Raw genomic sequence first — 15062 nt, 5'->3', positions numbered from 1 at the left:
GGCTACAAACAAGCATAAAAAAACCTCATAAAATAAGGTTCAAAATTGAGATAAGTATATGCGCCCTAACCAACAACAACAGCATTGTAAGAATGTTCACACTGCATCACCAATAAAAGGAGCTATGGAGAGTGCTTCACATCTTTAAATATCTATACATAACATGGAAGCAGACTTTAAACTCATTAAACCAAAGGCTTGGCTTAGGGGGATGGAGGAGGTGTGTGTGCATGCGATACTAAAGCCAAGACGTAAACTGTGTGTCCAAACATCATACAGAAAATATGTTCCACTTAGAGCACTGTGTGTTTTGTGAAATGTCCTTTACCCTCCTCAACTACATAAAGTAACTTTTCTGGAAAGTTAACCTATGAATGATATAACCTCCTTCATGTCAGACCCTCCTCCAGCTTTGTGACAAGAAATACTTCTATAGAAGGGAAACAAACAAGGGCTCCAAAGCTAATTAGTTGAAATAAGTCAACTTGAAACTCCGGAGGAGAAACTGGGGGAAATTGGGGCTGAAGATCGCAGTTTCGAGCCTTCCATCTTAGGCATCAATGGTATTTGTGGGAATACATTCAGGAAATAACCAAACCTCAGTTTGCGAGTTGCATTGTCTCAGCTCTCATTTGTGGGGCGACAGAGCGTTCCTTTTCATGGAGTCCAGCTTGATAGATTTCCCCCCTCCCCTGCAAGAGACCCTTCATGTTGAGAAAAAGTACCATGCTGCACATAGTGGGTTTCTTGGGGTACGCAGAAGCCTGACGTTTACTATTCTTCATTTACTTGCAGTTCATTGCTATGAGAACAAGCCCTCTCCATAGTTTCAAAGGAAAATGACTAACCAAGCTAGCCTGTCTGCTTGGAGTAATAGTTTGGAGTAACAGTGTGCTAACATTTTCAACTCCTCTATTGCTTAGTGTGCTCTCCAGATATAACCGGAGGATTCCTAACCTGGGCATAAATAAATGGTTAAACAAATACCTTGCTCCACCACGTCCAAGATCACAGAAAAGGAAGTGAAATGTTCATGACGGCATGATGTGGATCTCATTTTTAAGGTTAAGCTCTTCCTTTCATAAATCATTAACCAGGCTGCAGGTCCAGTTTTGTACAACAATCTTTTGTATTTCTTTACCCTACAAGTTGAATCAACAAAAAAATTAAATTGGCTAGTCCAAAAGCTCTTCTTGTAAGGTGTAGGGGCTGGGACCACTATGCTGCCTGGCTTGCAAAATCATGGAAATAAAAAATAAAAAAACGACTGTGGGGTGAAGGGGCAAAGCAGCACCCGACGGATAGAGCAAACGAGGGGTGTGGGGTGGGAGAAAAGATGGCACCAGGAGATCTGTATATTCGTACATTCTAGATCTGTTCTTGTGGGGAAGGAATTTTCTGGCTTGAATACAAAAATTGCTTAGAGGATGAAAAAAACTACCCTGGCTTTGTGCCTAGATCTGCTTTGCACCAGCATCCGTCTCAGCAGAAAACAAATATGAACAACTGGAAACTATAGCAATGCCCCTAAGCTCACCTTGCATGAGGAAGCGTTGGTTACCCAATCATCCTAAAACTGTACCAACTGCATTCATGGCTTACAGAGGTGTTCAAGCAACCAATCTCGCTCTCTTTGTGAGCATATGGCAGTAAAGCAGATCAAAAAAAGAATAAACTAATTTTAGCCTCATGAGCCTCAACATGCTTCTGTGAGTAGCCTTCAGAATACATCTGAGATAAGGCTACTATGATGCCATTCTTTTTTTAATTTGTCTGCTGATGGCCATTAAAATTTGGAGAAGATGTGTCCACGGGGTCATTACCCAGTGGGCAAAAGGGGAACTGACTAGATCTGAATGTTGCTTATAATTTGCTCTCTTCGTCTGCATCGTTGCTGAGGCCTCTGCTGTTGAGTCTTGAGGTGTGTGGATTTCTCAAAGCCTCCACAGATATTGTGCTCGCTAAACCGTTTTGTGATCTTGAGTTAAACTTTTGGCACTACAGTTTCAAGTTGTAGACCTTTCTTCCCCCAGCTTCGCAAAATAACTTGTGTGCTAAGTATAAATGTGGTAGATAGAGAGCATCAACATAGCTCCTGCCTAGACACTTCCATTCAGGGAAACAAAGTAAGCTCCCAATTCCTAAATGGAGGCTCTGGTGAGTGTCATCTCTTTCAATTAGGATCATTCAAAACAGGAGACAGAGCAATACTTCCTTCCTGGTAGCCAACCTACTGATGAGGGAGAGATGATTTGCTGCAACTGTCCAGTTTAAGCTCTCTTGTCACTCTTTATCAAGACACTACCACAGGTTTATGTGCAGGTGAGCACTGCAGATCAAGAATATGGAAGATGCCTTCGGACCAAGAAAGCACTCTATACACTAACAGAACCCAACTCAGTCTCAACAGGTGAGACAAGGAGAGAATGGATTATTTCAGCCGTCGTAAAGAAGCATTTTTTGGGGATTATTTTATAACGAAATTATTCTCCTATCGTACTGCTGAATTAGAAGGGGAGGGAAAAAAGAATGGTGCTATAGGCACGAAATTAAGAGGATTAAGGAAATAAGTAATAGGTTTCACTAGAGGTTACACACTAAGTGTACTAGACAATAGGAATGTATGGAAGACCTAGCGTTAAACCCCTTGTATAACCCTGGTTTCAGAAACAAAGCAGGGAAAACTTGAAAAGAGAGAACAATCGCAAAAATATCATCAGCACTCCCTAAATGCAATGAGAAATATTTGAAGTTAGAGCACCGATGTGAAGTAATATTATGGATTCATGCATCACTGCTTCAACACAGATCCTTTTTGCCTGGATGGTATTAAAATACTGTACCTGGGAACCTCAGATTCTTGGAATCGGATATTATTTCCCTCAAGCTGGTTGAAAGATCCAAACTATAATACAGTTTGACTATCTTTTCAATGTTTTGCCTTGTTTTTTAGCTTATGTTCACAAGGAAGTCATTCAAATAAGGTTAGTTTCTTGTCTTTGAAGGAACAGTAAAACAGCTACAAAAGTCAGAAGTTTCAACAAGGACGACAGGGAAGAAGTAAAAAATAGAAGTAGTGCCTTGACCATAGCGCAATTAGTGGAAGGAAAGCAATCAAGCTGGAGCAATCAGAATTTGGTCTATACTTTATCTAAAACAAGAGGGAACGAAGCCAGTACATAATGGCCAATTAGAAGGCACCAATAAAACGTGACCAGGAAGCCAATGAATATTAAGCAATAGGTGGGATGCATCCCATTGTGTATACAATATCTCTTGCAAGCAAAAGAGCATGTAGCGCATGTGTTATTGAAGCCGAGACCTAAAAAGTATGTCCCTGAAAGTGAGCATTTGACAGATACAAATTAGCCAATTGAAAGGATGATAAAGGGAAGTGCGCATCACACAAAATGTATACATTTAACCCCAAAATGCGCTACATAAACTCACAGCAGATTTAGGGCCTAATCACAAGTACGGCTGTCCTAAAATCGCTGTACTCGTGGTGGTGGTCCAACCGCTGCAATCTTGGAGGTCCGACCACCAGATTATGGTTCAGGCAGTCGGACAACCAGCAACCACTACCACCGCCAGGATGATGGATCCCGACGGGTTGGCGGCGGTGCCAGTCATGGTCAAGCACAGCGGGGCTGATGTCAGCACCGCCATACTGATCACGACTTGCCTTTCGACCAGCCGTTTCATGGTGGGATCATTGCCATGAAAAGGCTGGCAGAAAGACAGCAACTGGGCCTCAGGAGGGCCCCTGCTCTGCCCATGACCATGTCGTGGGCAGCGCAGGGGCCCCCCGTCAGCACACTTGGAATGCATAGAGTCTGCTGCCGGTGCTGACAGTGCGGCAGCACCGGCCTTGGCTCTACCTGGGAGCCGAAGCCAATATCGCTGCACTGTCTGCACCTACTAGCCTGGCGGGAAACTCATAATACAGCAGTGGGAAGGCTGCCGACTTGGTGGTCGCCTTCCACAGTCATATTGGCGGTCCAGCAGTCCGACCCCTTAAGTCACAAAGAGGTCCCTGCTTATTATGACAGTCACTCAGGTGGGGTTTATTAGAAAAGTACATGTGTATCTGTATTACATACATTTACACCAAAGATGGCCTACTGGCGCTATCTACAGATGAAAGATGTTACTTACCAAAATCATTAGCACTCATTTTATCAGCCTTAGCGGGGTGAAACGTTGAGCGGATTTGTATGAATTTACAAGAGCATTTAGACTTTATCTGGATTTTAAAAAACCGGACTCATGGACAGGCATACCGGCTACCTTAGTATAGATGCAACTCATACAGTAGGTGCTTGAAACTACTGTAAATTGTTTTTCATCATGTCGACGTAAACACAAACTGTTATGAAATGTTCTCAAAAGGATGAATCTGTCAAGGTAGATGTTAAAAAAGTGATATGCCACATGTTAAAACTTCTTCACTTCGAAACAGTCAAAAGTGAACCAGGAGCGCTGGTCTATGGTGCTAGATTACACTGATAATGCTTTATCCCCCCCATCCACTTCGGAAATTACCTTGCAATGTTAAATCAATTGAAAAAATCGAGTGAAAAATGGACTTACACGTCTCCCTGGTTCTGTTCATACAAAGCTTTCATCTCTTCAAGAACCTGTCGCACTCCATCTTCCTGAAATTGAAGCAAATAAGAACATTTAAGAGAAAATGCAAGCTTTCTAAGGTAGCGAGGCAAGGTCTGGTTATTTTACAGACTGCTTTAACACGCATACTGCACGCAGCAGCTGATTTCAGCGTTGCTGGGTTCACTAATCCTACACTGATTTACCGAGGATGTATCTTCCATGTCCCTCGTAATAACGGGACTCGGTGTTACTGATACTTCTGGCACGCGTACAAACCGCTGTGGAATTACCGCTCCAATAACACTGTCACTCATAATGAGGGCCTAAATTGGTTGGCAGTTCGGGCGAGACTGTTCATACTGGAGCAGGGTCAAGGCTGAGGTGCATGTGGCTGGGCCCATACTTAGGTGGCATGGTGGGCAAAAGAATGATGGGGGGGTTGGATACTACCTCGAGTGATTGCCAGTGGGTAGATTTATTGCAAGCATTCCTCTCATCACCGTTTGTGTGTTTGGCCTAAACTGATTAACTGTTTTCCTGGGTAACACAACTATGCTACTCAGTATATCTATGTACAGTATGTGTTTGAATGTTGGTATGTAGCATCTTGTGCTTGCAAAGTTGTTCCTTCGCTTGCGGCAAATGCACGAGGGAGAGCCCATCAACTCAACTATATGCAGAACACTTTACTTCATGATTTTTCACACTATATAGAAGTTAATTTTCCTGAAATAACCCACCCCCACATCCAGGATATGGAACATCACCCTTCGCAGACCACTCAACTCTCCTTCAAGTCAAGAAAGAGCTGAAAAGAAGCATCCTAAACGAACACTACATCTTCAAGATGTGTATAGTGCCTTCCATGTCCTAAAACTCATGTGCCCCACCCTTTTTCCGAAATTGCTCTCTGATTGTATTTTTTGTCTCTGGCGTTCTACAGCCTTCTGCCGCCTTTGGCTGGATTCACATAAAAAGAAAACACATACATAAATAGACAATACCTATTGTACTGTACAGACAGTCTATAGAATTGAGCTCGTACTGCACATCAGCAGGATACATAACTGACAAAAGAATGCCCAATTGACCACGATGTTATTTATCCATTAATACAAGTTTTTAACACTATATTTAAGTTTTGTTCATTATTTTTACTTAAGTAGCAAATATTTGGTCCCTTGTGTCACCTCATCTGGACATTTACCCATGTCAGCATCTGTACCATATTCCAATCGAATTAACGTAGAGCCCCATTCTTTGTATGGGAAGGTGTTCCCAACAGGATGATACAGCTAGCAAAGTCCCCCATTCCTTGTCTGCTGTCCTACTGGAATTGGAGTTTGGATTTTCGAGGATGTTCTTCCCCATATTAATGCTGATTTATGCAAAAATCTCTTGGGGAAAAGATCAGAAAACCGCTAATGTGTTTGTACTTTAATAAGCCGGCCACTGTGTAGTTTCCTTGATTTTGAAAACTCGGCTTATAAATTCCGAGGCTTTAAATCCATCTACCATTGAAGGATTATAGGCCACTTAGGTGCTGACGATTGTCAAACCTATAGTCTGCTGGTTTCTCACAGATTTCTGCTTTATATGCATTTAGCAACTGTCCATCTTATTAGATAGGTCACATTAGGTCTTCCTTCTCAGTGCCACAAAACTGATGAGAAATTAATCAAAGGTTTTCCCACGGTCACACTAGCACAAGACGAAAGTTCTGACCCAGATGGAACGTCCAGGCTTACCAGAACTGAAGATGTGGGCAATTTCTCTCCAGCACACAAAAATAAACCATACAATGGCCACAGTTACACAAGGCTCCCTTTGCACAAGGAACCAACAGCTCCCAAGTTAAACGTTTAGACACCAGATTACATTTTTAGGAGCCACACTTGTAAATAGTTGGAACTTTAAAATTAAGCTGCAAAACAAAACAAAAACAACAAAAAAAAAAAAACAGAGTACAATCCTTTACTACATTATGGAGTTATAGAAACAAGTCAATGGTTACCATGGTCTGGAAGAAAATTGTGGTTCCTGTGTGGTGCTAATACCCAAATATCAGTTTTGTATGCTTACCATATTCATCGATGTTTAGCAAATTTGTTCTACAACAATCATCATTCTGGGCCAAAAACACAAAGGAAATGAATTATAGACAAAAGCTCCTTTGGCACCTGTGACCCAGCTATTTCGAGTGTAAATTACAACAACTAACCGCCCAAATGTTAGCACATTTAGATCAGGAATGTTAATTTATTTTACTTGAGGAAAACCTATGCTGGACTGGCATTCTCAGCGTGCCTCGTTAGTCAACTGTACAATATTTGACCAATATTCAATATTAGAAAAGAAAAAAAAAAATAGGGTTCTAGATTAAGCTTTTCAGTGGAAAGAACAATTCCGTTTATGTATAAAATACTGTGGGCTGTAAATAATTTGCTTTTTAAACAGCGCTAGCTAAAGCAGATCTTGGTGTTTCACAATGATGTTAATCCCAAGTGTGATTATAGTTCAAATTAATAAATGCAACTAATGCACCTTTCTGGACATGTATCTGTGATTTGCAGGGCACAACAAATGTCAGTAGTGGGTATTTTAAACACATGCATGTAGATTGCTTGACTGGGTGATTTGGCAACTGGTGCTTGGTCTCCAGTACTTTTTCAGCTGCAACCTCTATCATTAAAAGGGATTTCGCATTCACTGTACATTCTTATTTTTTTCCTTTATAAATCTGATTATTACAAATGTTTTTCTCAACTGCTGGCCAAGCTCGAGTGTGAAACTCTAAATAACCTTCTGCTTCGCATCATCAGACCACAGTAATTGAAATAACCAAGCTTGATTTTAGAGACTGGCGGGATATGTTCTAAACTTACAGAACCTCTCTCTATGTCCGTCTTCCGCAACTCAGATATATGGTTATTTCTCTGATGCTGTTACCAAGCCACAGGTACGTGCAAACACAACAGGCCACCCTGAGAAAAAGTTTCATATTGTTGCCTAAGTGTACGCTAAACACTGTGGTAATGAAGGTTAATAAACTGTGGACCTGTTCAAATCTTTATCAGATGCAGAAGGTCTTGATTTTTAGAGATCCCACTGATCCCTACTTTCAAGGGGCTTTTCTCAGAGAACCCTCTCAAACACTAACCCTTCCTTTTCTCTACCATACTAGAATCCTTCTCCTCTTTGACTGAGCCTTTAAACTTTCCAGCCCACCACCTACAGGGGATGAGGTGCAGAGCATGGCAAGCATATCATCTGCACCAAAAAACATGCTTTGCCAGAAATGTACAATAACTATTTAAGTTGATATTAACAGTCGGTCTATGTATTGTATGTGCTTGCAAGTTGGAAGTGGTGATGGCCACAGTGGATTTGTAGTAGACAGCAGAGTGGAAGATTTGCAACCGCAGACAGCCTCAGACAGCTCCTCAAAGGTCAATGCTGCAGTCTGTGCAATCAAAAAAGTGGGTACAGAAATTTAAAGAACCGGTTTTTCTTCTTTAGGTTGTACAGGTACCACCCCTCCTATATAGCACAAATGAACTGGTTAAAGGCAGCAGATTAACAGACAACAGTCACCCATGACTGTTACTTTTAGCAGTATTTATCTGTGCATTAGTGGCTTCTATCTACCAGGACAGAGACATGGGGCTATGTTTTTGTGGTGTCTGTGACTATTTCTGACACATCGATGTGATGGCAATCAAAAATGCAACTTTCCACGTTAAGTATTGCATTTCACAAGAATGCATGGGCTCGAAAGGTGGACCCATGAGTCTTGTTAAGACAATGTTGAGGTTCCATGAAGGAACAGGTGGTGTCCTTGGTGGTATGATTCTCTTTAAGCCTTCCATAAATGCTTTAATGACTGGTATTCTAAATAGTGAAGTTGAATGAGTAATTTGTAGGTAAGCTGATATTGCGGTGAGATGTATTTTTATGGAAGAGAAAGCTAGATTTGATTTTTGCAAATGTAGTAAATATCCAACTATATCTTTTGGAGATGCGGTTAATGGCTGAATTTGATTATTCTGGCAGTAATACACGAATCTTTTCCACTTGTTTGCGTAGCAGTGTCTAATGGTAGGTTTCCTAGCTTGTTTTATGACCTCCATACATTCTTGTGTGAGGTGCAAGTGTCCGAATTCTAGGATTTCAGAAGCCAAATTGCTAGATTCAAAGATGCTGGATTTGGATGTCTGATCTGTTGTTTGTGTTGTGTTAACAGATCTGGTTTGTGGGGTAGTTTGACATGAGGTACTACTGACAGGTCTAGTAGTGTCGTGTACCAAGGTTGCCTTGCCCATGTTGGTGCTATTAGTATGAGTGAGTTTGTTTTGACTCAAACTGTTTACTACATATGGAAGGAGAGGGAGAGGGGGAAAAGCGTATGCAAAGATCCCTGACCAGTTCATCCATAGAGCATTGCCTTGGGATTGATCTTGTGGGTATCTGGATGCGAAGTTTTGGCATTTTGAGTTTTCCTTTGTTGCAAATAGATCTATTTGAGGTGTTCCCCAAATTTGAAAGTAATTGTTTAGTATTTGGGGGTGAATTTCCCATTCGTGGGTTTGTTGGTGATCTCGAGAGAGATTGTCTGCCAACTGGTTCTGAATCCCTGGAATAAAATTGTGCTATTAGGCGAATGTGGTTGTGAATCGCCCAATGCCATATTTTCTGTGTTAGGAGGCACAACTGTGTCGAGTGTGTCCCTCCTTGTTTGTTTAGATAATGCATTGTTGTCATGTTGTCTGTTTTGACAAGAATGTATTTTTGGGTTATTATGGGTTGAAATGCTTTCAGCGCTAGAAATACTGCTAACATTTCCAAGTGATTTATGTGAAACTGTCTCTGATGTATGTCCCATTGTCCTTGAATGCTGTGTTGATTGAGGTGTGCTCCCCACCCTGTCATGGAAGCATCTGTTGTTATGACGTATTGTGGCACTGGGTCTTGGAAAGGCCGCCCTCGGTTTAAATTTGTACTGTTCCACCATAGAAGCGAGATGTATGTTTGGCGGTCTATCAACACCAGATCTAGAAGTTGACCCTGTGCTTGTGACCATTGTGATGCTAGGCACTGTTGTAAGGGCCGCATGTGCAATCTTGCGTTTGGGACAATGGCTATGCATGAAGACATCATGCCTAGTAGTTTCATTACCATTCTGACTTGTATCTTTTGTGTTGGATACATGGCCTGTATTACTTTGTGAAATGTTTGAACCCGTTGTGGACTTGGAGTGGCAATCCCTTTTGCTGTGTTGATTGTCGCTCCTAAGTATTGCTGCGTTTGACACGGCAGAAGGTGTGACTTCGCGTAGTTGATGGGGAAACCTAGCCTGTGAAGGGTTTGTATGACATATTTTGTGTGCTGTGAACACTGTTTTAGCATGTTGGTTTTGATTAGCCAGTCGTCTAAGTACGGGAACACATGTATTTGCTGCCTTCTGATATGTGCAGATACTACTGCCAGGCATTTTGTAAAAACTCTTGGCGCAGTAGTTATTCCGAATGGCAACACTTTGAATTGGTAATGTATTCCTTGGAATACGAACCTTAGGTATTTCCTGTGTGAAGGATGTATTGGTATATGGAAATACGCATCTTTTAGATCTAATGTTGTCATGTAGTCTTGCTGTTTGAGCAGTGGTATTACGTCTTGTAACGTGACCATGTGAAAGTGGTCTGATTTTATGTAGGTATTTAGTGTTCTGAGATCTAGTATTGGTCTCAGAGTTTTGTCGTTTTTGGGTATTAGAAAGTACAGTGAGTAAACTCCTGTGTTTTTTTGTTGAGTTGGTACTAATTCTATTGCGTCCTTTTGTAGCAATGCTTGAACTTCTAGTCCTAGAAGATCTATATGTTGTTTCAACATATTGTGTGTTTTCGGTGGGACGTTTGGAGGGAATTGGCGAAATTCTATGCAATAACCATGCTGGATAATTGCTAAGACCCAAGTGTCTGTTGTTATTTCCTCCCAAAGTTTGTAAAATTGGCTTAGTCTTCCCCCCCACAGGTGTTATGTGATGGGGGTGTGTGACTTGTGAGTCACTGCTTATTTTGAGGGGTTTTGGAATTTCTCGATTTTTTGGGAATTGGCCCCCTCTAAATTGCCCCCGAAAACCTCCCCTCTGATATTGATCCTGGTAGGTAGGCCTTGTTTGTGAGGTTGTGGTTTCTGTGGGTTGACCTCGAAACCCTCCCCTAAAAGGTGTTTTCCGAAATGTGCCTCTGCTCTGCGGGGAGTAGAGTGCGCCCATGGCTTTGGCTGTATCAGTGTCCTTCTTGAGTTTTTCGATGGCAGTGTCTACCTCCGGCCCAAACAATTGCTGTTCATTAAACGGCATATTGAGCACAGGCTGCTGGATTTCCGGTTTGAACCCAGAAGTGCGCAGCCATGCGTGCATTCGTATTGTGACTGCAGTGTTTATTGTCCTTAAAGCTGTATCTGCTGCATCCATGGAAGACCGAATCTGATTATTTGAGATACTTTGTCCCTCTTCCACCACCTGTTGCGCTCTTTTTTGGAACTCCTTGGGTAAGTGTTCGATGAAATGTTGCATTTCATCCCAATGAGCCCTGTCGTATCTTGCCAAAAGTGCTTGTGAATTGGCAAACCGCCACTGATTTGCTGCTTGTGCTGCAACCCTTTTTCCCGCAGCATCAAATTTGCAGCTCTCCTTGTCTGGAGGTGGTGCGTCGCCTGAGGTATGAGAGTTGGCTCTCCTACGAGCAGCCCCCACAACTACGGAGTCTGGTGTTAGTTGTGTTGTAATATATATTGGATCAGTGGGCGGTGGCTTATATTTTTTCTCCACCCTTGGAGTTACTGCTCTGCCTTTAACTGGATCCTGAAATATTTGTTTAGGATGTCTTAGCATTCCTGGGAGCATGGGAAGGCTTTGATATTGACTATGGGTGGAGGATAGGGTGTTAAAGAGAAAGTCATCCTCAATTGGTTCCGAATGTAAGGACACATTGTAAAAGTCGGCTGCCCTTGCGACCACCTGTGTATAGGATGTACTGTCCTCAGGTGGTGACGGTTTTGTAGGATAAGAGTCTGGGCTATTGTCAGACACTGGAGCATCGTAGAGGTCCCATGCATCGGGATCATCCTGACTCATTGTGGTATGAGCTGGTGAGTGCATCAGTGGTGGAGTTGTTGCTGGTGATGCATGTATTGATGGTGGTGGAGACGGTGGTGGGGTTGTTTTCTTTGCCACCTTTGAATGTGGTTGCTTGTCCTTTTGTTGAAAGGAAAGTTTCCTTTTTATTTTGATTGGGGGAAGAGTGGCTATCTTCCCTGTGTCCTCATGAATATGAAGCCTTCTTTGTGTGTAGTCAGGCTCTGCAGATTGAAGCTCCTCTCCAAATCGATGTAATTGGAAGGTTAGTCCTTGTTCCTCTGTATAGGAACTAGTTTTCGGCTCAGAGGCTGGCTGTTTCGGAACCGAAACCTTTTCGGAAGTCTTTTTAGGCTCCGAAGAAACCTTCTTTGTTTTCGGCGTGTCTCGGTGCCGAAATTCTTCGGTGCCGCTGTCTCTGTGCCGAAGTTTCTCGGAGCCGCCGTCTCGGCTCCGAGGTTGCTGTGTGGCGGTATCTCGACCGGAGTCGGATGACTTCGACACCAGCATGCCCTTTTTCGGTGCCTTGGATGGGTCACCTATTTTTCGGATTAAGCCATGGCCTGTTGGCGGTGGCGTCCCCTGGGCTTTTGTAGACTTCTCTTTGTAGAAGTCTTGATTTTCGACGTCTTACTCACGGTTTTTGTTGTTTCTTCGGCGTCGAGTTCTTCCGAATCCGACTCGCGGACGGAGAAAGCTTCTTCTTCCTCCTCGAAACAATCTTGACCTGTCGGCGTGGACGCCATTTGTAGTCTCCTGGCTCTTCGGTCTCTCAGCGTCTTCCTCGACCGAAACGCTCGACAGGCTTCACAAGTATCCTCCTTGTGCTCGGGGGACAAGCACAAGTTACAGACCAGATGGTGATCCGTATACGGATACTTGTGATGGCATTTTGGGCAGAAACGGAATGGGGTCCGTTCCATGAGCCTTGAAGTCGCACGTGGCCGGGCCGACCAGGCCCCGACGGGGGATCGAAAAAACCCCGAAGGACCACCGGAGCTCTTCAAAATTCGGTGTCGATTTGTTCTAACTAACCCGATACCGAACGCAAACAATACCGACGTTTTTTTCCGAGATTCTAACTAACTTTCAGACCCGAAACACGGAGCGAAAAGGAACACGTCCGAACCCGATGGCGGAAAAAAAACAATCTAAGATGGAGTCGACGCCCATGCGCAATGGAATCAAAGTAGGAGGAGTCCCTCGGTCTCGTGACTCGAAAAGACTTCTTCGAAGAAAAACAACTTGTAACACTCCGAGCCCAACACCAGACGGCGGACTGTGCACAGCATGTGTATCTGCAGCTACACATGCCATCGAACATATAAATACACACACACATACACACATTGTCCATATTATATTCTGTTAGATGCGCTTGCACTGCCCTTCACATTTACAGAACGTTTTTAACAATTTCAGTTTTACATATAGCTTCTTTATTTAGACACACATTTTAAATCTGTAAATTTTATTTAATTTTAAGCAGCAGACACCCTGTGTAGGCATCCCAGACCCTCTTGGGTCCCCGGACCACAGATTAAGAACCACTGCTTTAGAGCGCTCACCTAAACAGGAAGTCTTTTGTAATAATGACTCATATTACACACGTTTGGACAACTTACACACAGAAATACACATCTTGTCTTAGTGGCATGCAGTAATCTTCTACTGATCCATATTGTAGTTGCAAACTAAAAGTTAATGGGTTTGTGCTGAAATTAGTTGAGCTTCTTATCCAGTAGATAAAATGAACATGAAAACAAATTGTCCTTGACCCAAAACAATATGTCCGAGCATGGGCATTAGGAATACCAACCCCCCTGGACATTAAGAGCAGAAAATCAACAATCTATCCCAGTGACTTGGTGCTCATCACGGACAGTTACCATGCAGTCAAATGTTACTTGCAATTTGGACCTTGCCCGCCAAATGTGATAGACTTTGAAGGCACAATAGTAATAGCTGTGTAAGGGAAAGACAGAACTGTAATCTGAAACAAACTCACTTACTGATGAGTTAAAATGAAGTTCACACTAGAAGACCATAGCATGGTAGATGTGGCTTGCATTGGTACATGGCTAACATGCATAGAGATACATGTGCAGTATCGCTGTCTTGTTGCTTCAATGACTATGTAGTAGTTTTTGTTTAAACTATACAAATATATAAATGTCATGTGATTTCGTGTTTAAAAATTAATGGTTTTAATGAATCATGGAGTTGTACCTGATGAATCAATGATGTTGCACTTAAAACATGTTCTATCTCATTTGGAAGCATGATTAATACTGTGAAGTAGTTATGTCACATGTTCATGTTGAACACTGTTTATATTCAAGTATATGCAGTTTCTGGTGTTCTGTTCATCTTGCTTTTGCTGGTTCCCATCTGTCAATCAGTGACCTGCTGCAAGCCATCACATTGCTCGTTTCTACATAACACCACGGGCCAGATGTAGCAAGTTCCGATTTTGCGAATCGGAAATTGCGAGTCGGTGCGACTCGCAATTTCCGATTTGCAAAATCGGATGCAGAACGGTGTCTCAGACACAGTCTGCGATTTGCTATGGGGTCGCAAAGACCCACCTCATTAATGTTAATGAGGTGGGTCGCATTTTGCGACCCAATAGCGAGTCCCTGCACTCACAGGGATGGTGGCCTGCTGAAGACAGCAGACCTCCATGTCTGTGACGGCTTTTTAAATAAAGCAGTTTTTTATTTTGCAGCCCGTTTTCCTTAAAGGAAAACGAGTTGCAAAATAAAAAAAAATAACAAAACCATTTGGTTTCGTTTTTTCAGAGTAGGCAGTGGTCCATTGGACCACTGCCTGCTCTGAAAAAAACATTTTGGCAACATTCACAAAGGGGAAGGGGTCCCATAGGGACCCCTTCCCTTTTGCGAATGGGTTACCACCAGTGTGACACTGGTGGTAACTGCGAATTGCTTTGCGACCGCATTCGCGGTCACAAAGCAATTTAGCATTGCGATTCGAGTCGCAAATAGGAAGGGAACACCCCTTCCTATTTGCGAGTCGCATTCACAATTTGCAAGTCGGTACCGACTCGCAAATTGTGAATGAGCATCGCGATGAGCATTTTGCATGGCGCAAACTGCGATTTTCGCAGTTTGCACCATGCAAAATGCTTCCTACATCTGGCCCCAAGTGAATTATTTGAAAGATTCAAAGATGTACAATTGTGTTAGGATGTGTTTATTATGAATGAAGCTTCCATTCTGTCCCCAGAGTATCATTTTCAAGGACATCCGTTTGAAGTTCTGCTGCAGGTGTGTTAGATCTGTGAGCCATTGCT

At 42.7% G+C, this 15062-nt stretch overlaps 1 protein-coding gene across 1 annotated transcript in view; it reads right to left on the bottom strand.

The window, feature by feature from the left end:
- The window catches only part of GINS1 (GINS complex subunit 1), a 328575-nt gene that overhangs the window by 247611 nt on the left and 65902 nt on the right, over positions 1-15062 (bottom strand). The window contains exon 2 of the mRNA XM_069235089.1: positions 4594-4658. Coding sequence (XP_069091190.1) covers positions 4594-4658 — 65 coding nt within the window. The remainder of the gene's footprint in view (positions 1-4593; positions 4659-15062) is intronic.

Source organism: Pleurodeles waltl, chromosome 5 (assembly GCF_031143425.1).
Source record: "Pleurodeles waltl isolate 20211129_DDA chromosome 5, aPleWal1.hap1.20221129, whole genome shotgun sequence".
NCBI lineage: Eukaryota > Metazoa > Chordata > Amphibia > Caudata > Salamandridae > Pleurodeles > Pleurodeles waltl.
Note: the sequence above shows the minus strand (reverse complement) of the source record. Positions and strands in the feature narration are given on the sequence as shown.